The sequence below is a fragment of the Pezoporus flaviventris genome, unplaced genomic scaffold (assembly GCF_033815535.1).
Source record: "Pezoporus flaviventris isolate CSIRO_AGI_PZ_B2104156 unplaced genomic scaffold, CSIRO_AGI_Pfla_v1 ptg000007l, whole genome shotgun sequence".
NCBI classification, from domain to species: Eukaryota; Metazoa; Chordata; class Aves; order Psittaciformes; family Psittacidae; genus Pezoporus; species Pezoporus flaviventris.
Window position 1 is genome coordinate 3,549,852 of NW_026892555.1, and position 23,279 is coordinate 3,573,130.

General features: G+C 40.4%; 2 protein-coding genes across 26 annotated transcripts in view; one reads left to right on the forward strand and one right to left on the reverse strand.

Annotated features, from left to right (window-relative positions):
- The window catches only part of DENND3 (DENN domain containing 3), a 410,308-nt gene that overhangs the window by 256,478 nt on the left and 130,551 nt on the right, over positions 1–23,279 (reverse strand). The window lies entirely within an intron of this gene.
- Positions 1–23,279, forward strand: part of PTK2 (protein tyrosine kinase 2) — a 201,502-nt gene that overhangs the window by 141,844 nt on the left and 36,379 nt on the right. For 8 of the 25 annotated variants that reach the window (XM_061447653.1, XM_061447654.1, XM_061447661.1 and 5 more), the window contains 7 exons: positions 8,873–8,956; positions 10,148–10,165; positions 13,953–14,009; positions 15,393–15,413; positions 16,452–16,549; positions 18,071–18,155; positions 22,266–22,366. In XM_061447653.1, the coding sequence (XP_061303637.1) occupies positions 8,873–8,956; positions 10,148–10,165; positions 13,953–14,009; positions 15,393–15,413; positions 16,452–16,549; positions 18,071–18,155; positions 22,266–22,366 (464 nt within the window). The remainder of the gene's footprint in view (positions 1–8,872; positions 8,957–10,147; positions 10,166–13,952; positions 14,010–15,392; positions 15,414–16,451; positions 16,550–18,070; positions 18,156–22,265; positions 22,367–23,279) is intronic. The other 17 variants (XM_061447659.1, XM_061447650.1, XM_061447651.1 and 14 more) reach the window with 5 other exon arrangements.

Below are 23,279 nucleotides of genomic sequence, written 5' to 3' on the forward strand. Positions count from 1 at the left end.
CTTTTGGGAAAGAAGAAACTTAATAGCAAGTATTTCTTTGTTACTGCTGTTCAGATCAAAGCGCTTAATTTTCACTATTGAAAATCCTGAGTTAATTGAAGGATGAGCATGGGAGGTGATCCAGGTTGTTCCTATAGCTCAGAGACTGCTAAGGTTTCTCTCAGTTACTGTGAGGTTTTTAAGTATTTATACTTGAGAGAAGACAGTTTCTTTTACAGGATCTTAAATACTTTTGAGGGATTTATTCAGTGCTGGAGTAGAAAATACATTTTGAAATCCTTATGCAAAATATTAAAGAAATATTCAGTGCAAACCTGTATTAATATTATGTTTTCCTATAGATTTCTAGTATTTGTCTGTGAACCTCAGGAACCAACACTGGGACTCGGTCCAGTGTCCACCCTTGACTTACTACAGCCCCACTTTAACAGTAGTGTGAGCACTTAGTGGCATATATTCAAAATGCCAACGTGTTCCGTACAAAAGAAGGGGGAAAGATCTGTAGATGTTTACCCAGTTTCCTACTTTTCAGATTCCTTTCCCCACCCTTAACCTCCTTTTAAAGATGTTTGAGATTCAACCCTCGGCATAGGAAGCCCAAGTAAACAGACCTTTGTGCAAGAAAATAGGTGGCAGGATCTGGGATTAGAACATGTATCAAGTTGCAGAGGTATGATAGAGTTTCCTCAGTTACTGTTACCTCTCCAATAGCAGCTCTTGTTCCTTCAGTCCCTATCAAGCAAGCATGGTAGATAAGGTAGATGAGCATGAAGCATGGTCAGCATGTTCTCTCTTGATTCATACCTGTGTGGCTCGTTTTGGCTGCTGGAAGTTGAAGTTTCTTAAGTGATGAGTGCTGTGCTTGTTCATTGCTGATCTTAAACCTCCTACTCCTCTGCCACCTCAGGATTTTCTAATCTCTGGATTTTTCTAGGAATGCTGATATGCTTTTACTGTTAAAAGCAGTGAGAACTGCTTACTTCACGAGCCTTTACTGCTGTCACTTTGACTTTGCAAATGCAGGTATCTTTTGCTTAATGTGGTACATCTGAAGTACTCTAGTGTCTCAGAGCACAAACTCACTTCTCTACTCTGAAAGTAGTGATTTGGCATGAACATAGGGAAGTTAGTTGTAATACCACTTAACTGGCGGTTAGGGCATTACATAAAGGTGGATGATGGGCAAACGAGAGCTTTGCTGTAGCACCACAACAGTAGCAGTGCTGGAGATGAGCTGGTTACCCAAGTGAATGGCAAGGAAGCTTTAAGGCACAAAGCTGGCTCCTAATGCCATAAACAAAGCAAGAAAATTAAACCAGAAAATGCCCTTCTCTTTCTTCGTAATACCAAAATCAAAACCAATTAGGTATTCTTCTTGTAGTAAGGTTATATATCCTTCCACACTGAAATCATTGTGCTTATTTCTTATACTATGTTACACTGGGAACACTTGACATAATACTGGAATGATTTAAGCCATTGCATCTATTATTCAATCTTTAGGGTTTGTTCTTCTTTTATTATAATAAGGGTACATAAAACAGAGACATACTTGTTCTGTTGTTGAGGGGTTTTGCCCCCAACGTGATTTGAAATGCAGTAAGTGTGACATGATTGTGGAGATGGAGTTGCATGATGAGGTTTTTGACTCATCACAAGAATCTCTTCAGTCCCCAAAGGAATCAACTTGCTATAACTGAAGTATTACTTGATGTAGACAGGAAGAAGTGTCACTCCTGTTGTCACGTGTAACTGGATCCATCAGTATGGAACAACGGAGGCAACAGATGTACATTATGTTCGCTTAACCCAAGAGCTGCAGGTCAGCAGAGTGACAGCATCCAGTGCAGAGCCAGCTGTGGGTGATGCTGTCTTGGTTTGCAGAATAAGAGCTTTTCTCTGGTGACATTTAAATGACTTAGAGCGAAGGGCTTCAAATAAAATGAGCTTTTATAACTTAGTGACAGCTGTAACGTCCTTCATGCCTGTGATAGTTGTAATCATGAATTAATTCTGCCTGTTGCTTTGCCTGAGATTGCTCCCCTTTGTTTAGACCTCTCCTGATGCTAAAGCTAAAGAGCAAAAGCTGAGACAGGCATTCAGCAGGAAAATTAAGCAGTCAGATGTATTTATAGTACTTACAGCCTTAGTTGCAGGGGAAGTGAATTCCCCACCAGAAGGTGGGGGAACGACCAGTAGCGAAAACCCACTGTGGACCATGATTTGGTGGTCTGAAAGTATTTGAAGTTGTGTAGGGTTGCAAATGATCCTGATACTGAAAGACTCCTTGTGTGTCTTTTTGAAATGGTTTTTAACCTACCTTGAAATATTTCTGGTCTAGTGAAATGAAAACTTGTTCTTTCCAAGTGTTTCAATATTCCAAAGCATACAAAGATAGAAGGGGTTTCATTTTCTTACTTGTTTTTTCCCTCTCAACAAAGGCCTTTTCAAACTTAGTGAATGGTGTGAAGTTGGTTTCAGGAGTCCAGAGCAGCAGAGTGCTGGGCCTGGGACCCAAGCTGTGTGTCAACTGAACCAGGTTTCACCACACGCCTCTTATTACATGCTTCTGCTTCTGTTTCTTCTGGTGATACTTGTCTGCATTGCTTCTTCAAGTTCCATGTTCCTTGCAGTGGGCATTGTCTTTCACTCTGTGCAAGTAAGGTGCCTACCACATTTTCCTCATTTTTAAAGAATAGTGATAATTTTATCCCTCAAAGAGATAATTCCAGCTTTTACCTTCTTCTCCCTCAACTTCTGTCTTTACATTAAGAAGGAATTCTTTGTACTTAGCCAAGAGCATACAGTCAGGAAACAGCAAGTTCAGACTATTTGCTCTGTGCAAATAGTACATCAAATGTGTAAGGAGCAGCATGCCAGTTTTACTATGATTTTATGGAGTAGATTTCCTGCTGTTTTGCTTGAACTCCCCATATTAAAACGTTCTTCTCTAGTCTACAGGAGCTTGTTTTGGCCAGCAGTTTGTTTTGAAATAGCAAACCTTAGCCTAAATTAATAAAGGGATGCATTTATTTACTGATAGATTTGCTTCCAAAACTAGTATTTTACCCAGTGAATTATAGATTGTAAGAAGCTCTTAATGAAGTAAAACCAGTAAAGCTGTAGTTTGCTTGCTCCCTTTTAACATAAACTCTGACACGGAGATCTTTGGTTTCTTCTGCCCTATGCTTGCTTATATAAATACAGCTAGGAGGAGTAAATAGGATTTGCCTCCTTTGCACTAGAGAAGTCCATGGAAATAAGTTTCTTTACTTGTAGCTCAATGTTACTTTGCATTCAGTGCTAGAGAATATGACATTTCAGGCCCATTTGTTTCAGACAGTATTGAACAAGAAGAGGATTGAACAAGTCTTGGCACTGCAGGGTTCTTGGCAGTGTTAGGTTCACGGTTGGACTCAAGGATCTTAATGGTCTTTTCCAACTGAAATGATTCTGTGGTTCTAAGCAGCCACTTGTGGCATTTGGTTATTCAGGTACTGCTCAATAGAATTAGGTGTTTGTGGGGAGAGAGCTGTAACTGGAAAGAATCAGTCATAGAATCCCGGGTTGGAAGGGACCTCAAGGATCATCTGGGCCAACCTGTCTAGGCAAAGCATGACCTAGATTACATGGCCCAGTACCCTGTCCAGGTGACTTAAAAGCGTCCAGTGTTGGGGAGTCCAGCACTTCCCTGGGGAGATGATTCCAATGACTGATTGTCCTCATTGGGAAAGATTTCCCTCTTGTGTCCAGTTGGAATCTCCCCAGGAATAACTTGTGCCCATCACCCCTGGTCTTTTCCATGTGACTCCTTGTAAAAAGGAAGGCTCAATCTTATTTATAGCCACCCTTTGAGTACTGGAAGGGGTGATAAGGTCTTGAGTGAGCCTTCTCTTCTCCAGGCTGAACAAGCCCAGCTCTCTCAGCCTTTCCTCACACAGCTTCCCAGTCCTTGGATCATTTTTGTGGCCCTTCTCTGGACCCTGTCCACATCTTTTTTGTATAGCAGGGACCAAAACTGAACACAGTATTCCACCTGTGGCCTGACAAGTGCTGAGCAGAGTGGGAACAAGAGCCGAGTGGAGTGGGCATGACAGTAAGGAAGAAGATTGAGCTGTTCTAGTTCAAAGCAGCTTCTGCATGTGCATATTTAATGAAGGAAATTAAAAGGTGATTAAAAAGATGGTCACTGTTTGAGATGTTAAAGCAGACAGTTTAAGTCATGTGAGTAATAAACCCCAGGACACACACCTTTAATAGGGAAATAGGTCTCTTAAAGAGAAGTTTGTTTGTTCCCTGTTACTAATACGAATAGCATTTTAACATCAGGAGGGGTGTAGCTCAAGTGCCTTGTGGTATGGTGGCAGAAGTTTCTACTAATGCTGGTGCAGTATTAGAATGCATAATAATGCCATTGCCTCTCTAAAGAGGGAAAAAATGTGTTTGCTTATAGGGACTCTAAAAAACTATAACTGCATCCAGGGTTTAGATATATCCAGTAACGTGCCCTGTGAAGAAGAAATCGGATCTCTTGGAGAGAGATTCCTTATAGGAACTGAAGGATTTTAGCATCCTGAAAGAGGGGCTTCTCAGTGAGCTTCCAGGTTCTGCCTCAGAATCATGGATTTATAGTATAACATCATTGCACTTAAATCACATATTGTGGTTAACTCCTGGTCATGGCAGTGAAGTGTCATGAGAGTTCTTGTCTAAGGTGCTGATCAGATTCTAGTTGAAGTAGTTGCCAATTGAGTTGTACCGAGTAGCTGAAAATTCAATCTGAATGAAAAAACCCTCTGTTGAACAAGAGAAGCCTGATTTAAGTGAGATTTTAGCCTGCAGAAAAAGATCCTATGGTATAGTTCTTCTGTGAGAGAGACTTCCAGCAGGTTACCTAGAACAGACTGAAATGTAGCAGGAGCCAGAAGTCAAAATGCAGCAAAGAGGAGAGGAGAAACAGTAAATCTATTCACCTGATTTCATAGAATCCCAGAATGGTTTGGGTTGCAAGGGACCTTAAACCTCATCCAGTTCCAGCCCCTGCCACGGGCAGGGACACCTTCCACTAGAGCAGCTTGCTCCAAGCCCTGTCCAACCTGGCCTTGAACACTGCCAGGGATGGGGCAGCCACAGCTTCTCTGGGCAATCTGTACTAATTTCAGTATTACAACTCTTTAAGATGTTCTTAATGAAGGAGATGTTGGCCTGTGAAAGGACCTGAGTTCATGGGTGAGTGATGTGGGCTAAGAACAAGCAAAGCTATGAGCAAGGATGGAAAGACAAATACCATTTCTCCTTGAAAAGCACAGTGCACGCTCTGTTCCGTGATTCCTGAGCTCAAGATGAAGACCTTTCCTGTGTTCAGCTCTGAAAGAGTTCCTTGTGTAGGACTTGTATTCCTGGTTCCATTTGAATTAGTTGGTAGGGGAAAAGGTGTTCTTTGCTTGAGGTTATAAAGCTGGGGTTTTCTTTCATGTTCATTTTATCCACTCACTCCAAAAAGGCAATGCTGCAAAGTGTAGTAAAGTTTAAGAGAAAGAATTGTACCTCGAGGGCTTATGACTGTGTACTTGAACTCAGGACTGGGAGATGTTCAAGCCTAAGTTTTACTACAGAGTGATTATACAAACCTTGATGAAGTCATTAGCTTCCAAGGGAGTTCCTTGCTTCTTAACTCATCCACATGTTCCACTGATTAATAATATAGCTAAAATACCCTTAATGCTAATAAATCACAGTAATTCAGACTCCCTCACAGTTGAATAGTCTGGTGGTGTTATCTTTCTGTGTATTAGACTGACTAAAATGCAGAAGACCGCCAGAATGAGCTGTGGTGACAATCTAAACATATCTTGTCCATAGAGTGCTCAGGAAGTTACTGCTTTGATTTCATCCATCTGTGTTGGTCATTAGAGAATTCTGTCCTCCTACACTCTTCCTTTGTGGTCCATTCGCTTGACTTGAGCAGCCACTTTGCTCTGCCAGCAATAACACTGTGGTATGACTAAAGAAATGTTCCATGCAGTAATAGGACAGGGGTTTGTTGTTTTATGTCTAAACATATGACACTTGGTGCTCATTTAATTTCAAAAGCTTGAAAACAAATAGATTCATTTCTTAGAATCATAGAATAGTTGGGGTTGGAAAGGACCTTAAGATCATCCAGTTCCAACCTCCCCTGCCATAGGCAGGGACACCTCACACTAAACCATGTCACCCAAGGCTCTGTCCAACCTGGCCTTGAACACTGCCAGGGATGGAGCATTCACAGCTTCCCTGGGCAACCCATTCCAGTGCCTCACCACCCTCACAGTAAAGAACTTCTCCCTTATATCCAGTCCAAACTTCCCCTGTTGTACAGATTTTTCCAGGGTTTTCCTAAGAGCAGTTCAGGACTGTGTGATTAAAATAGAATGGGACATTATCAGTCTCAGCCTTTCAGTATTGGTTATCTACTCACACAATCCCAACCAGTTGCTACAGTAGTAACTGCCCTCTGGCCTGGCTGCATCCTTTCCTACACAGTCTGTTGCATAACAGTGATTTTGCTTCTATCTTCCACAATGATTTCAGTGTATACTTTGTGTTAAGAAAAGGAAATAAATAAATACAGCCCAGTGCAGTTTTCAGCAGCATTTCTGAGATTTATAGGCATTTAGGTAGACGCCAGTGACATCTTGGCTGGAAACTGGTGTGCGGTGGTGGAAATCCTTTAAGTAGTATTCATTTCAAGCAGGTGGTCTCTGAGCTCCTGAAGAAGTTTTGTAATTTCTCTGTTTTTTTAACTTAAAGTTAGCTCTTCACCTAAATCAATCTTTGTATCTCTACTGAAAGATTTGGACATTTAAGGCAAAGCAGTCTTAATGTGGCAGAAGAGTTGAACAAACTTTAGCCAATAGATCGTAAAGGCAAAGTTTGAATGCAGAAGATGGGTTGGACTGAGTGTCACAGGGCATCTACGTGGTGAATTAAAACCACCTTTGTCATCGCCATGTGCCCTTCATATGAAACAGGTTAGTCAGGTTTCAGTCAGCTTCTGCTACCCGTGTGTCAGTGGAAGAGGGAGGAGGATTTCAAGCTTAAATTGAGCTTGAGCAGACAGGTCAAGAGTTGAAACATCTCTTCCGTTTCAGACAGCTTGCATTGCTTCCAGTGACTCTATACCTGTTCTTCTGTTTCAGCAGAGTACTGGATTCCTTTATTCTCCTTTCAGTACCTTTTCAGCAGTCTCTTAAAATAGCTGTGGTATTCTTGTCTTTTCTTTCATCCTCTGAAACTTCTGATGAAAGTTACCTCAGGTTTGTGTTAGAATGAAACAGCACTGAAAATTGCTGTGTGATGTTAGAAAGGTAAGTCCCTAGGATTGTATTAATGTAGTTTACATGGAAATATTGATATTCCAACTACTCCATAATTTTGCCCTCAACTTGCACCTCTTTTAGCTTTAGCTTTGAATCTGATTAATGTTCAGTCATTTTCCATGACATTTCCTCAGATAGCAAGTGATTTGTCTCTTTAATCGCCGCAGCAGCTTTTGCAATGGTAATTTTTGTTGCTTAGGATACAGTGATCAATCTCACCCACCTGTTTCAACTTGGGATTTAGGTCACCATGTTAGCAAAGAATGGGTCGTACATAGAAGTCTATTGCTTGTTAGATTTGCATGCGTGACATTCAACATACAGCTTCCAGACTGGACAGTGATTGAACACAATATACACACCGTCCTGCAGAGCTGTGTAGAAGATGGTGCTTTGTGTCAGTATGGGCTGCTTTGATGGTTCTTAGGTTTCCAGCATCTATGAAAAATGTGAAGTTATCCAAAGTTAATTCTCTTTTTCCACCCTTCCTCCAGTCCCCCCACCACCAATGAGTGTGCTGTGCCTGTGGGCTTCTCTACTAGCGCCTGGACCTCCGGGCTGTATTCACTCAGGGTGACTGGACCCGAGTTGTGACTGTGGAGGACTCCCAGGCACAAGATGCAGGTTTTTAGTTGATTGCCTTTTTAAAGCGCCTCTCACATTTCCTGAGATAGAGGAGAGAGAGAAAAGGAGGAAAGGAGAGAGGAGCAAACAGATAACAAGGGAAATAAAAGGAGCAGCTATCTTTAGGTCCTTGGTGTCGATCTGTGTCCTCCTTTCTCACCTTGTGCAATCAGCTGGGGCTTCCTTATATTTTCTCCCACTCAAAAATCTCTCTTTCTGATAAGTACTTTGCTAATTAAATGCAGTGAGGTGACTAGGAAAGGGGGCAGTGAGGCCAGTATCTAGGGGTTGTCACTCAGAGGTCCTTGGAGAGCTGCAATAGCAATAGGCATGACAGGTCTGCACTGGGGATAGATCTCTAGTCTTGACCATAAAATGTGTCGGTGTTGTATTTCAGTGGGACAGAGCAACTGTGGTTTTCCTTGTTCTATGTAACCCTGCTATGTGGAATGCTTGTTTTGTGTTAGATTAAGGGTCCAGAGAGTCAATACATCCATGCTGAAGTCTGGTGACTGCCACTAAATCAGAATTTAGCTATAGCACAGCCTGGCAGAACTGAGATGGGGATCTTGCAGTAGCAGATTACACTTCTGGGATAGACAGTATTCTTTGCATGGTGGTGGATATAGCTGGCAAAAGCTGACCTTTTAATAGATAAGAACTTACATTTAAGAATAACTTTGCTGTAGAAAGAAATTTGAAGGAAAACACCAGACATGCTTTAGAGTTTCAAAAGCATTCGGATATCCATTTGCGTATGCGGAATTGCAGTGTAAACCTTTACCTTTATGTTCGTTCATTGTAGATGTTCTCTCCAGTCTCTTTTCTTTTATTTCCAAATAATTTGTTTCTGTTTTTCTCTTTCCTTTTCTTGCCTCTGTGTAAAGGAGTCAATCACTGTCAACATAAAGTAAAGAAAGCTAGACGCTTTCTCCCTTTCGTCTTCTGTTCCCATGAGTCGCCGCCTAAGGGTACTGCACTGCTCTTTGTATAGGCTGCCTTATTAACCCAAAAGCTGAATATACTAACTCAGTTACTGTTTTTAAACTACTTTAGCCTCAGGTAAACAGAGTTCCAAGAATAATTTCATTACCTTTCTGTTCCCTTACCTCCTATTGAATTGGATTTTCATGCAGCGTGGCAAGTTTGCTGGTCCCCATTTCTATGGGGGGGCTTGTTTTTAAGCATCATATGCTACAACAACAAACATATCAATAATTTCACTTGTATAGCTATGCAGCACCACCTACCATGGATTTTCTGTTAATAGAATTTGACTTCATTCTTGGACCCCTGATACAGCATGCTTATGAATGAAATAGAATAGCAACAATAAGCATCAGCTGAGATCATTTTGAGTTAAATACTGAATATGGCTTTTGGCTGCATACTGGTTCACCACTTGCTCTGGACCAGTTTGGCTTTGTTAGGGGGAAGAAGAATTGGAGTAATAAGTGCATTACTTTTACAACATTAATATGCATTTTCCTGTCATTTATAAGTAATGTCTGAAGTGCATCAGCTTGTGCTGTGGTGATTGATGGGCTGCTACAGTACATGCGGGATGCGGTGCTTGTTTGAACATCTTCCCAGTAGAGTTGCTCCATTTGCCACTGGTTTAAATTTCAGCTTTATATGATTGCAATATGCTCTGTATTATTAATACTTAGTTGGCTCAATTTCTTACTCACGTCTTCGTGATAGCACAGGAGTGCGTTTCCTTTGAAAGGGTCAACACCAACTCTTACTTGCGCAAAGCCATAAGTGTACATGCAAAGTCAAATTGATCTGACTCATCTGGCTGTAGATCTGTTTTGTAGTGAAGTATTGAATAAACCCAGAACTCGGTGTTTCTTAACAATGCTTTAAAATAACTAGTTCCACTCCTAAATTTGTGTGTAAATTTATGTTTGAAAGTCATTAACTCTGTTGCATCATACAAGCTTCTTAGAACGTATCTTTGTCCCTTGGGTTTTTAGGTGAGAAGTCTTAAATTCTGCTACTTTTCTGGTTTCTCTTGAGTCAGGTATATAAGATAACTACAGTCTGAATACTTTTGGATTACTCATGAATTTAATAGTATATTTTCCCCTCCCCCTTCTCTGTCCCCTCTCTCTCCCCCTCTGTTTTTCTCTCTCCTTGCATGCCACCTGGATCTGCAGATGAAATTAGTGGGGACGGTAATATGTTTTCTAGTCTGTGTGTTACTAACATGCAATATGCAACTCTTATATCCATAAACCACTTAATGCACATTTCAGTAATGACTTTTATACAGCTTTTCATATTAAAAAGCGGTCTGCTTTGGACATTAGCCAATAAATATTGTGCTGTACAGGCTGTGCAACTAACACTTGCTGCTCAACTGGAATGGGAAAAGGAAAAGCTTATTTCAGACACCCAAGGCTGGGGTATTGCATGGGTTTGCAGTGAGACTTCTGGCATGTTGCAGAGGAGGTTTAGAGGTTTGCAAGAGTGTCCATTCAGTTTGATTTCATCACAGATAGGTTTTGGTCAGTGGTTGAGATTAATGGGTGCAACACAAGAGAAATGAACCTACTAAGTGATACTTTAAAGACATGGCAGCATCCGAGTGCTGTGTACTCTGCTACTACTCCTTGCATACAAAGAAGATGTACAAGACAGATTAATGTAGATTGAATGCAGTTAATCAAGTTTCAGCTGCTCAAACTGCTAATTTTAAAGACATTTTAATGTTTTTCTTCAAAACTTTGAACATTATTACAAAAGATTTGACTTTTCCAGACTCTCTAAGTCTTTATTTCTAGAAAATACCCACTTGCTGTCCTCTGGGAACAAGCTGAGTTTTGTTTATGGGGGTTTTTAAGGAGATTTTTAGCTATTTTTCCCAAGGATTCCATCTGATGTTGGAAAAAAATCAAACTGCTAGTCCTGGTAGTGTACGTATCCTTAGTATTAGAAGTAGGAGGTACTAAAAGGTCATAAAAAGCAGTATGCAAAGAAAGGTGCTAAAAAAATAGAGATAACATCTTGTGGCCTTTCAGTAAAATGTAAAAGGGGTGTATAACTGTTCATCTCCTTTCCTTCATGTTTAAATCAAAGTTAATAGTACCCCAGTTTTCTTAAGCATTGAAACCTCAAAGGACATTTTTTCTGTCATAAATACAGAAATTGTATTGCAGATACTACCCCTACATAGCTTTTTATTGGTGCTTCTCTTCTATAAATTACAGGCTCTGATAAATTGGAATAATTCATGGAAAGGGAAATTCCAAGCAGGTGGTAAAGGTCATGGATTAGCTGTTACGGCTTTACTATCCAAGGATGGTTTTGTACTGTTTAATAAATACACTCAGATTTAGTAAAGCTCAAGTTGGCTCATTTACCTCTACCATCAACTCTGTCCAAAAGCCACCTATTTGGTTTTCCATCTGGAAGAATCTGGGCTTGACCAACAGGTGAAAAGGCTCAGTGCTGGTTGTACAATGTGCAAGAAAGCAGCATCTATGAGCTAGTTTTTCTAGACTGATTAAGGATCTTGAGGATAGGTTATCAAGTGAAATCACTGCTTCGTTGTGTTTAGCGCTTGAGACTACTTTAACACCTTCTTCTTGTTAAAGCAGCCTGGAGAGCTTTGCCTAGCTGAGTTTTGCTTTAGGCTTCACTTTGGTTCTGGAATATCTTAGCAGACTTGGTAATAGCCTCAGTAGTACATGACTAATAGTGGGGTGAAGTCCACAAGTGAAGGAGGTCAGTTATCTGTGGTGCAGAACACTTGGAGCACGTCACTGTTAATACCTTGATGAATTTTCCTTTAATTCCCAGAAGCAATGCCAGGCATGTATAGGAATTATTTTCTGAATTCTTCCTATAGATTCCTCTCTTAAACACATAACAAGAAATATTTGTTTAGTGAATTACATACATTTAATTAAGGCTACTGAAGACCTTTTTAGTTTCAGGGTGGTTTGGGGCAGTGTATCAAAACCGTGTGTGGTGTTCTGATAATGGATTTATTATGGCTCAATTAATTTAAGATAGAGAGGTGAGCAAACCAAGCCGTTTATCACGTTTTGTAAGCACTGGTCCATAACCTACAGTGACAAATGCTCTGGGTTTTTTAAAGACCAATGTGGCACCAGTTCTAGTTTCCAGACTTTAAATTCTTCTCAAATACGTTTCTGATATCATTCAGTCTAGTTTTTTTGCACAGATTAAGAACTTTCTGTAGCCTTAAATACCAGCTTGTAACAATCATTGAGATGTACCACACTTAGAAGTTAAAAGCATCTTACCATAATAGGCAAGGAAGCTGAGTGATTTATCCCCATCGCGTTGGTGTCACACTGATGGTTTCTTTCAAGCAGATGCATGGGGTTTAGATCAAACTGGAGTTTGTTTTCTACAAAACCATCACTTTATAATGTAGGGAGGGAAAAACCAAGGAAGAGATTAGTGGAGTTTGCTGCCTGTTTAGAATTGTGCACTGTCTTCATACTTAATTGGGTTTTCCTTAGGTGACTGCTTTGCTGTGTCCTAAATAGAAATTTCCTATCAACAATTTAAACGGCAGAGAGTTTCCATAGAATTTCCTGGTTCTGTTTGTACAAGACATGGTAAATTCCTGCAGGAGTCAGAAAGAAAAATAGCTTTCATTTCATTTAAGTAGTAAGAAGTAGGGGTCATAGAACTACGTTTACTGACTGAAGTGTTGAATGTCAGAGGTTAGAGGCAACCTGTAGTTTCCTAATAGTGAAATATTCAGTTTGTCAGGAAATGAAGCCTCTTCTTCATGTACGTGTGTAATATTGATGAGCCTTGCTCTGGTTTCAGAGCTGGCTTAAGTTGCTTGACCTGAGGGCTGCTGCAAAAGCGATCATCCCATCCTTCTTTCCACTCTCACTGTGGCTTCGTCCCATTCACCATTCGGAAGCCATACCTCTAGAAATGACACCAGGGAGAGGTAGGGATATACGTATGCTCCAGGGCAGATGGGGAAGAAAGGGGAGTAAATAATGTCTTTGAGAGGTGGCCCAGTATCTGATCACCTGAAACCAGGCACAGAAACCGCATGTTGGATTGGAAATAATCAGTTTGGAGAGCCTCTTTATGCGTTTGAAGTTTGTGAGTAGAATTTATCAGCCTTGACGTGAAAAATTATCTCACTTTTGCGGTTTTCTAACCTACAGAGGGATTTATCTGACCATTAGGAAACAACCTGTACACACTGCAGGTTCTTTAGAGCAGGAGAAAGACCTTCTGAAGTGACTTGACACCATTTGAAACCATTTTGAGACCAGGTTAAGTTTTAAACAGAAGAAGAAATAGACTCTTACTTTTCCGCCAGTTTTGGGGACTGGTTGTTTTCAGACAGCGTCCAGGAGATGTTGATTCTTGATGACAGAACCGGCGATGAATTTCCACTAAACAGCAACAATTGAGGCTAATGCAGGAGAAATGGGTGTAAGGCGAGAGTGTGATTTGAAAGATCTTTAGGTTCTAAAAGTCTCTGTGGAAAATAACTCACCTTGCCACACTGCCAGGAGGTAGATGCTGCCCTGGAACATCTTTAGTCTCTGTTCTGCCTGTTTGACATAATAATCCTAGCAAACTATGAGTCACACTTTACTGAACAAAGGTAAAGCAATTTAATCCATTAATAATGTTTTGTCCTTCCTGCAATGGAATTTGCTTTTATAAAGATTTGAAGTCAAAGTTTAGATGATTTTCAGTTGCAGACTTGAAGTTTTTTAAGTACAAATGCCTCTTCCTTTTATTCCTTGCTGAATGCATCTATGTGATGTTGTATAATTGGCACCAAGGTCATTATCATACCATAAATTATGCATGAGCCAGTTTTATTCATGCTATTGTAAATGCGTCCCAGCAATGTGTAATTGGGGGTTGTGACCTATTGATAAATGGGAAATATTGTTCTGGAGGTGTTTTCATCTGCTTTTCCCGAAACTCTTCCTCCCTTTACAGAGACAGATGACTATGCAGAGATTATAGATGAAGAAGATACTTATACAATGCCGTCAAGTAAGTATGGTGCTTCTCTTGGGAACTTCTCTATCCAAAAGCTTCTTTGCTTTAGCAGGGACTGAATCTTATATTTCAGCCTTAAGTAAATATGTGCGTAAAGAAAATATTGCTCACGGTGTTTTGTAAGCTCATAGATTTGGTGGTTTTCAAGTTCAGGTTTTGAAGCAAAGAAAACCAACTTCTGGTTTGCTGCTGTTGGTGACTTTTGTGTCTCAAAATGTAGATTTTATGATTGTGATGGCAAACAAAACACTTAAAAGAATGGATGAGGTTTCTGGGGTAAGAGCAAACGGTTTGGAGAGCTTCTGTGTGTTGCTGTCTAAGCATCTTTCACCCTTGCTCTGTGACAGACTTGCTGCTCCGTGGTAGAGGAAAGCCAACTGTACCACGTGTTAAAGATGAAAGACTTCAGGAAGAAAAATAACAATTCAAAGTTCTTCTGTCTTCATCTTTGAAGCCACAAAAATGAGGCTTTAGCTGCCACAAGGACTTTGTCTTGTGGCATATTTGAATTGTATCAACTCAAACTGTCACGGCTAACTCATTCAATGTAGTAGTCTGGTTTCAGAGTTGTATATGTGAAAATGCAGCTGCGTTTGGGCAGCCAAGGATTGCTCTAGGAGCAGACAATCCCTTGATACCCAGGCCCTCAGAAACGCTGGGTTTCCTTAGTTAAGAGGGAAGGATGGTGCTAAGCTGGTACCATGTTCAGCTGAAGAGCCATGGAGTTCACCATGTGGCAGGGATGTTTCATGATCACGTCAGTGTTTGCAGCATCATTTCCACTACTGTGGAAAATACTGGAAAAGCAAGGATATATGTTTTGAAAAACATATATATATATATTTGAACATAAAGATTTGAAAAGCAAGGATATATGTTTTCCAGAAGTAAGCAATGTATTTTGAATGTCTTGCAGTAAGTCACTACATGGTTCTACTAAAGTAGTTGCAAGATCAAAAAGTATTGTGTTAAATTATATCCTTTGGGTTTTGTTAACATTTTAACTCTGTGTGGGCTTGGGTGGGTTTTTCCTGCTCTTTTCATTTGAATCCTCATGGAAGTAATTACTTGTGGGCCCAGCCCTTGATGATGCTGAACACTTAAGTGTGCCTACAGTTCAAACCCCACGAGATGGGCTGTTGAAGTGAAATTCATTAAGTGCTTTGCTGGATTGAAGCGGACTCAAGTGTTCAGCTCTCAAAGGCCTGAGTCAGTGACGATCACAAGACCTGTGACTTCTGCTAATGTAAACTTAAAATTGCATCAGTATATTTCTTCATTTAAAACTAATAACTGTTAAAAAGTGTCTGTCCTTGTCTTGATTGTAAGAAGCTATATTTAAGTAAGCGTTTGATTTTTCTCTTAATTGCACTGCAGAAAGCTATGGAATAGATGAAGGTAACAGGAGCCCCTTTACCATCCCTGTATGCTTGCAGTTTGGAATGATGTGGATTTTTAAGTTTACTCTTCACTTTCATTTAATAAACATGATCTGTAGTTAAACCAGTTAGCTTTGGGATTTTAAAGAGGAAAATGCAGTACTTAAAAAGAAGTGAAAAGGGCATTTATTTGTTATCCAGCTCTAGATGACGTTATTTCTTTGGTGTTAATGAAGCCAAATTAGCAGTCACAAAGTCCTAAGCTGGTTGGTTGTGGTTTTTGTCTCTGACTACTACACGGAGAGGTGAAAACATATCCTATATGTGCTTTTCTGCCAGTCCTGAACTAGTTTCCCATGTCTGCTAGAAATGAAATTGCAACTGAAGTAATTCAGTTGCAATTGATTCAGTGTTTTGCTGAAGCACTGAGCCATTTTTATCATTAATGTTCTCAGTCTGTTAAACCACAGTTAACAAAATTGCCTAAATCTGCCAAACGCATCAATTTTACTTCAGTTACACACTGCTAGCGGTGTCATGCGCTCAAAATTCTGCTCTTTCATTTGATCTTTATTTGCCACGCTCTTGTTTCTCTATTTCTTCTTGCAGTTACCTCTTTAAAAATTCTCTGGGCTCATTTGATGGTTCCAAGATCTAAAAATACCACATAGTGGAGTTCTCTTAAACATCTCAAGCCATGTGTGCTAAGGCCGTATTTAATATCATTGCTGTTGCCCTAGGCTGTCCTCTTTGTCTTTTACTGGCTATAATTAAGAAGGGTTCAGTTACCTCTATTGCATTGAAATAAATAATGCATAGTAGTTCATTTAGCAAATCAGATTTCACAATTCCTGCCTCATTACTTTGGTTCAAACATTTGTTTAAGAGGTTTCCACTGTGTATACGGCATTTGTATAGGTTGGTGTGCAGCAGCTGTTAATCTTAGTAATTCTTATGTGAGACTTTGGAGTGCCTGAGTTTGAGTTTTGTGTCTTGTGGGTTATTTCTTTGCCCTTCCTCAGAAATTTAATATTTGAAGTGCATTATATTCTTATAGCCAGAGATTATGAAATTCAAAGGGAGAGAATTGAGCTGGGGCGCTGCATTGGCGAAGGACAGTTTGGAGATGTCCACCAAGGAGTTTACATGAGCCCGGTAAGCCTCCCTTCTGAAATAAAGAGAAACCTCTGTAAAACCTTTCTAGTTAAAAAATAGCATAAAAACTAAATGTCTTCCTCAGATGCCTCGGTCTGAGTTTTCCAGAACAAATAAAAACTGATTTTGTCATTTGTTTTTCAGAATAATCAGCATGTAGAGAGTATTTCCCATGCTTCAGATAAGTAGAAAACTAGCTCCAGAGTAGTTTCTCTATTCCTATATTCCCTTTTTTTGTAGATCGGGAAAGAAATCACAAGAGTCAAGTAAGTTATTCAGGACTTTAGTACTAAGTCACTGACTCAATCAGAATTGGAAGTCATTCATTTTAACCTTAAGCTTACACTCCCATCTTCATTTTGAGTGAGTCTAAGCATGTGTCCCTTTAGCCATAATCCCATATTGAACATTCAGTGCTGAGCCTGACCTGGGTTTAGCTTTGGCATTTGATGCCGAATCACAGAATCCCAGGTTGGAAGGGACATCGAGGATCATCTGGTCCAACCTCTCTATGCAAAGCATGACTTAGACACCTAAAGGATCTTTACAGAAGAAAACCTCTTGCAGCTTCTCTGGGCTGTGTGTAACTTACGGAAAAGGGTATCTACACACCAAAGCAAGAGAAGATGAAAGATGCTGCCTGAGCTCTGAGAGTCCTCCTTTGGGCTGCCTTAGTGCATTCATTTTTCAGTGTTCAGAGGGTAAACAGTCAGATGGCAAAATCTGTTCCTGATTGTGAATACGTGTGCTCTGATTAACTTTATTTAAGCCTTTGATGTGACTGATTTCGAAGCTAATATGTAAGATCTTTGGTTTACTTTCCTTTGTAGTTTGACTTCAAAATTAGAGCCACTCTTTGCTCTGCAAGAGCCACTAAAAGTCCTTTATTTGGCTTTTCAGGTTGCTTGATGGCATAAGCAAAGTGTGGGGTTTAGGCATATATCTATTTCTGTCTCCGCTTTTGCTAAATATCATCAAGAGTTTACCATCCTCAGTAATACTATTCAGCTAAATTCCCTTCTTTTGTCATAAGTTTTGGATGATTTAACATAGTTTAAAACTGATTAAAAGAAGAAAGCCTTTACTAAGGAAGTTCTTTATTAAGGCAGAAGATCTTCCATGTGAGTGTGCTGAGGCCGTGGCACAGGGTGCCCAGAGAAGCTGTGGCTGCCCCATCCCTGGCAGTGTTCAAGGCCAGGTTGGACAAAGGGGCTTGGAGCAAGCTGCTCTAGTGAAAGGTGTCCCTGCCCGTGGCAGGGGTTGGGACTGGATGAGCTTTAAGGTCCCTTCCAACCCAAACCATTCATTGATTCTAGGCACATTAGATTTAAATGTTACGCAGTCGTGTCTAGTTTATAATAACAGTTTAACATTGAAGCCTTGAAAGTGTAATTTCTTAACTAAAGATGTTCTCATTAATAGTACCTTTCTCTAAACAGTTTAGGATTTTAAAGGGCTTGGCTTTTGGAGGGCTGTATGTTGTGGGTTCTATTTCACATGTTTCTCAATCATGTCTTTCAGGAGAATCCAGCCATGGCCGTTGCAATCAAAACATGTAAAAACTGCACCTCAGACAGCGTTAGAGAAAAGTTCTTACAAGAAGCCTGTGAGTATTAAAATACTGCTGCTGGGGTAGCTTCTAGAACTGGCCATTGCAAAGACCACAGTATCTCTGCCAGACACTTCTGATTCTGACATAAGTCTTTCATTACTACATAGCATGACCTTTTCCTCTCCTGCAGTATGTGCAGTACAGCCTTGCTTTGCCCATGTATACAGTTAATACGGGCTTCTTTGATTTTCTGACTTGAACAGTGATGTCTGACTCCTGTAAGGCTTCAGAACCAGTTTGAGAATATTAGAGCTCTGATCTTCCATTTTCTTCTTTCACCTTAATGAATTCACATAGCACCTTTCCCAGTGTATGACTTCCGCAGGTCAGGTGGTTGTCTTCGCTAACAAAGTTGCTAAAATTGTTATGAGTTTGAAAGAGTTGTGAAATTGAGAATTAAAAATTATGATTGAATAAACCCATTTTCCAAATCATTGCCAACAAATACTGCATTCCCCCAGTGATACTTGTCATACATGGAGGGAGGCTTTTTGTGGCGATGAGTACTAACAGAAAACTTCTCCAAGTGCTGTAGTTACTGCTTTCTCTACTGTTCGGTCTTGTAAGCAAATTGAGATATGAATACAGATCTTAATTCTTCCCTATTATCCTCTGCTGTTGTGTTTCTATAAATGTAATAAAACTATTTTAGATTGGATATAAGGAAGAAGTTCTTTACTGTAAGGGTGGGGAGGAACTGGAATGGGTTGCCCAGGGAGGTTGTGAATGCTCCATCCCTGGCAGTGTTCAAGGCCAGGCTGGACAGAGCCTTGGGTGACATGGTTTAGTGTGAGGTGTCCCTGCCCATGGCAGGGGATTGGAACTGGATGATCTTAAGGTCCTTTCCAACCCTAACTATTCTATGATTGTATTATACCCATAAATTATTTCATTAAGGCCAGATATTACAATATACTTCTATTCGCTGTTCTTTGTTCCAGGATGTTTTCCTAATTGTTCAGAAAATCTGTGGTCCTGCCTAACGGCTTCTTATTTTTGGATGTCAGACTTCTCTTTAAATTACTATAATTTTTCCCATTATGTTTCTAGCTGTTGGAAAAGTAAATACCATTGCTTGTAGTAATAACTCAGCAGCCGAAGGTAGGCTGCTGTCTCTTCACAATGTAGAAAATAATTGCTCATTGAACGCTCCTTATTATGCTTTGAGCTTGACAGATTAGGAAATGGCAACGTAGTAGACAGATAAATGGGGCTTTTCAGTTCTGATTAAATAGTTTTGCCACTTCTTCTTTCCTGTTTTTAATTCTAATTCCCCTCTGTTACCTTCCTTTTGTTTGTGTTCATACCGCAGCCTCTCAAAAGAATGCTGCCTTCTCGTTCTTAAGAGTACGCCTCAAAACGCCCAAATCCCATTATCTGGAGAGGCAGATTTTGTTATTTCACTGAATTAAGAAATTTATTTCCTAATATTTTAATTTTAAAATATTTGGGGGTTTTCATTGTTTGCCTGTGGTGAAGTTTGCAATGCTGAAAAGATGTAGTATTGATTCTTGCAAGGAGGAATACCTCAGAGTGAACAGTAGATGAAAGATGTTTTTACATGCATTACCTGTCTTTTCATTCCTCTCTGCTTTTGTGTAGCAGTGTGTGACTATTAATGCATTTGTACATGCTAAAATACAATCCACCTAGTTTGGGGACATCTTCATTGATCTTCCACTGGCTTTTTGGTAAACTGCTCCTTTCTACAAGTAGCTCATTCTTCTTTCCTCTAGAAGCTAGGTGGCACAATGATAGAATGACTGCCTTTCTGAATGTGTGAGCTTGTTAGCTGACATTGATTGAACTCGTTTCTAGGAAGTACTTTGCAACAATGGAGTATTTCATGTTTAGAACTTGCAAAACAACATGATATAAAACTATTTGTGTTTTTTGCCTTTCCATTGCTTTGATAGTTAAAACTCTGTGCTTCATTTTTACATCAATAAAGCAACACTTCCATGTTATATAGCATTATAAAGCAGATTGAATTTAGCACAAGAGAGTCCTAAATAATTAGAATGTTTGGAATATATACTTTATTTACTGAGATTTTAAACTAACATTTGGTTCGTATGAACTAGTTTAGCAATGCGTACTTTGTGAGGTGTCAGAAATAGCGTCCTTCCCTCAAAATCCATTTACTTCCAAGGGGAGGAGGGGAATTGAACGATTTAGGAATCTAGCTTCCTTTCTGTGTAGTATTTTCAGCAGTTGTGTCGTGGTTTAAACCCAGTCAGGCAACTTGTTAGTCAGGCAACTTGTTCACTCAGTCCCCCCTTTCTTTCCCTCCCCCTACTCCTGGAGGGATGGAGAGGAGAATCAAAAAGAATGCAACTCCCATGGGTTGAGATCAGAACAGTTTAGTAACTAAGATATAACACAGATCACTACTGCTACCACCAGTGGTAACAATGATAAAGGAAATAACAAGGGAAGAGAATACAACACCTCAGCACCAGCCGACCGATAACTCGCCCCCCCAGCCCGACCAGGCTCTGACCGATACCTCCTCCAACCCTGCAGTCCCAGCCCTTCCAAGTAACTCCCAGTTACATCCTGGGCATGACGTGCTGTGGTATGGAATAGGTCAGGTGTCCTGTCTCTGCTTCCTCCTGGCTTCCCCTCCCCCCTGGCAGAGCATGAGGCTCACAAAGTCCTTGGCCAAACCAAAACATCGTTGTTATCAGCTCTGTTCCAAGGCCGAAAGTCAAAACACTGCACTGCACCAGCTACCAAGAAGGAGAAAAATGACTGCTACTGCTGAACCCAGGACAAGTTGTTACTGCCTGTTTGACGTTGCACATCATTTATTCCTTTTTATTAATGCATGAAGCTATGCCATTGATAGGGATGTTTGTTTTACTGTGTTTTTTTCTGCATTATTCATAAGCCATTAATATTTTAAAGAATATGTCAAGTTTATCCATGTAAGTTTCTTTGCAGGAAAATGTTATAAATTTTTACAGCATTAGGTCTTACAAACAGCATTGTCAAAGGATTTTTCTTGGGATTTGTGGTGTCACAAGGTGTGTTGGTTATGCAGCTGCTGTGTACCAGTGTACAGAAGTAGAATTCAGAGCTCATTGAATAAGAATCCAGAAGCATCTGCTGGTTTTAGCTTGTGGTTAATTGAAAGGCAAAAGATTTTCTATTCTTGCCTGATTTTAGGTGAACTGAAGCAGACTTTCCAGTTATGTATTTCTGTTGATACTACGAGCTGTAAATGTAACAGAGCTCCTACTTCAAGGTTAAATTAATAATAAACATATTATCAACATTATAAACATCAAGGGCACGAGGAAAAATTCTTTACAATGAGGGTGGTAAAATACTGGCACGGGTTTCTCAGACATGTGGTGGATGCACCATCCCTGGAGACATTCAGGGCCAGGCTGGATGTGGATCTGGGCCACCTGATCTAGCTGATGATATCCCTGCTCATGGTAGAGGGTTGGACTAGATGAGCTTTGAAGGACCTTTAAGGATGCTGGGGAGGGACTCTTCTTTAGGGGCTGTAGTGATAGGACAAGGGGTAACGGGTTAAAACTTAAACAGGGGAAGTTTAGATTGGATATAAGGAAGAAGTTTTTTACTGTGAGGGTGGTGAGGCACTGGAATGGGCTGCCCAAGGAAGTTGTGAACGCTCCATCCCTGGCAGTGTTGAAGGCCAGGTTGGACAGAGCCTTGGGTGACATGGTTTAGTGTGAGGTGTCCCTGCCCATGGCAGGGGGGTTGGAACTGGATGATTTTAAGTTCCTTTCCAACCCCAACTGTTCTATGATTCTGTGACCCTTCCAACCCAAACTATTCTACATTCTGTTGTATGATTCAGTAGAAAGGCACAGGTTAATTGATTGTACACTGGATTAATAGCAGGGCAAGAGAACTAGAGCCTAACTTGACTTGCACCTTCCACAGCAGGAGAACAGTACTGCTAAAGCAGTGTTTCCTACTGCCCACAGACCAGATATTATCCCTTGCAGCAGTTTTGTAGAACTGTGGTTGTATTTTCTGGTGATAGACTAAATGCTTCTTAACTGATTATTTAAGGGAAAAAAAAAGGTTTTCTGTAACACACCAACTTATTTCTTTTCCCTTTAGTAACAATGCGTCAGTTTGATCATCCTCACATTGTGAAGCTCATTGGAGTTATTACAGAAAACCCAGTGTGGATAATCATGGAGCTCTGTACACTTGGAGAGGTATGAAAAGTCCTCGTGCAACTTTAGTCTTCTTTTAGCTCACAGATACTTTTACCAAAGACTGAGAGGAACACTTCACGGCACTAACACAAAGGCACTCTCCTCAAACATGATATTGTACTTGTTGGTAGAGTTACAGACTCAGAAACAGGAGTGGCAGCATTTGACCCAACTCCTCCACTGAGGGAACTGCATCAGCTCATACCAAAGTGATGTAGTCATGGTTATCAGAGAATTCAGTTACTGTTCCAGAGTGAGAGCATGACCTGTGTCGAGATGATGATAATGCAGTATCGTTTAAACAGCATTTTCAAACATACCGTCTAGAAGTGCAATTATGCTACATCCTTTATTCTTCCTGAGTAACACTGTTTTTTTCCCCTTGGAACACTGAATTTCTTGCTGTTTTTTTTCTGTACAATTTCTGCAGCAGAGGCCTGAGACAAGATAGTGATAGGACAAGGGGCAATGGGTTTAAACTGAAACAGGGGAAGTTCAGGTTAAATCTAAGGAGGAAGTTTTTTACTGTGAGGGTGGTGAGGCATTGGAATGGGCTGCCCACAGAAGTGGTGAATGCTCCATCCCTGGCAGTGTTCAAGGCCAGGTTGGACAGAGCCTTGGGTGACATGGTTTAGTGTGAGGTGTCTCTGCCCATGGCAGGGGATTGAAACTGGATGATTTCAAGGTCCTTTCCAACCCAAACCATTCTATGATTCTATAATTATTATGTCTTTTGGATGAATGGCTTAAACAAAGCTGGATCTCAGTTTTGATACCTGTTTTGTTTTCTTTGAGCCACGTGTTTCTGTAAACATGAGCTGAAGTGACATTTCTTACTGCATTGTACATTGGTCACTGCAGTTACCAAACTGCAGCGCATTGTCCAAAAAAAACCCAACCTGGGCAGAAAAAC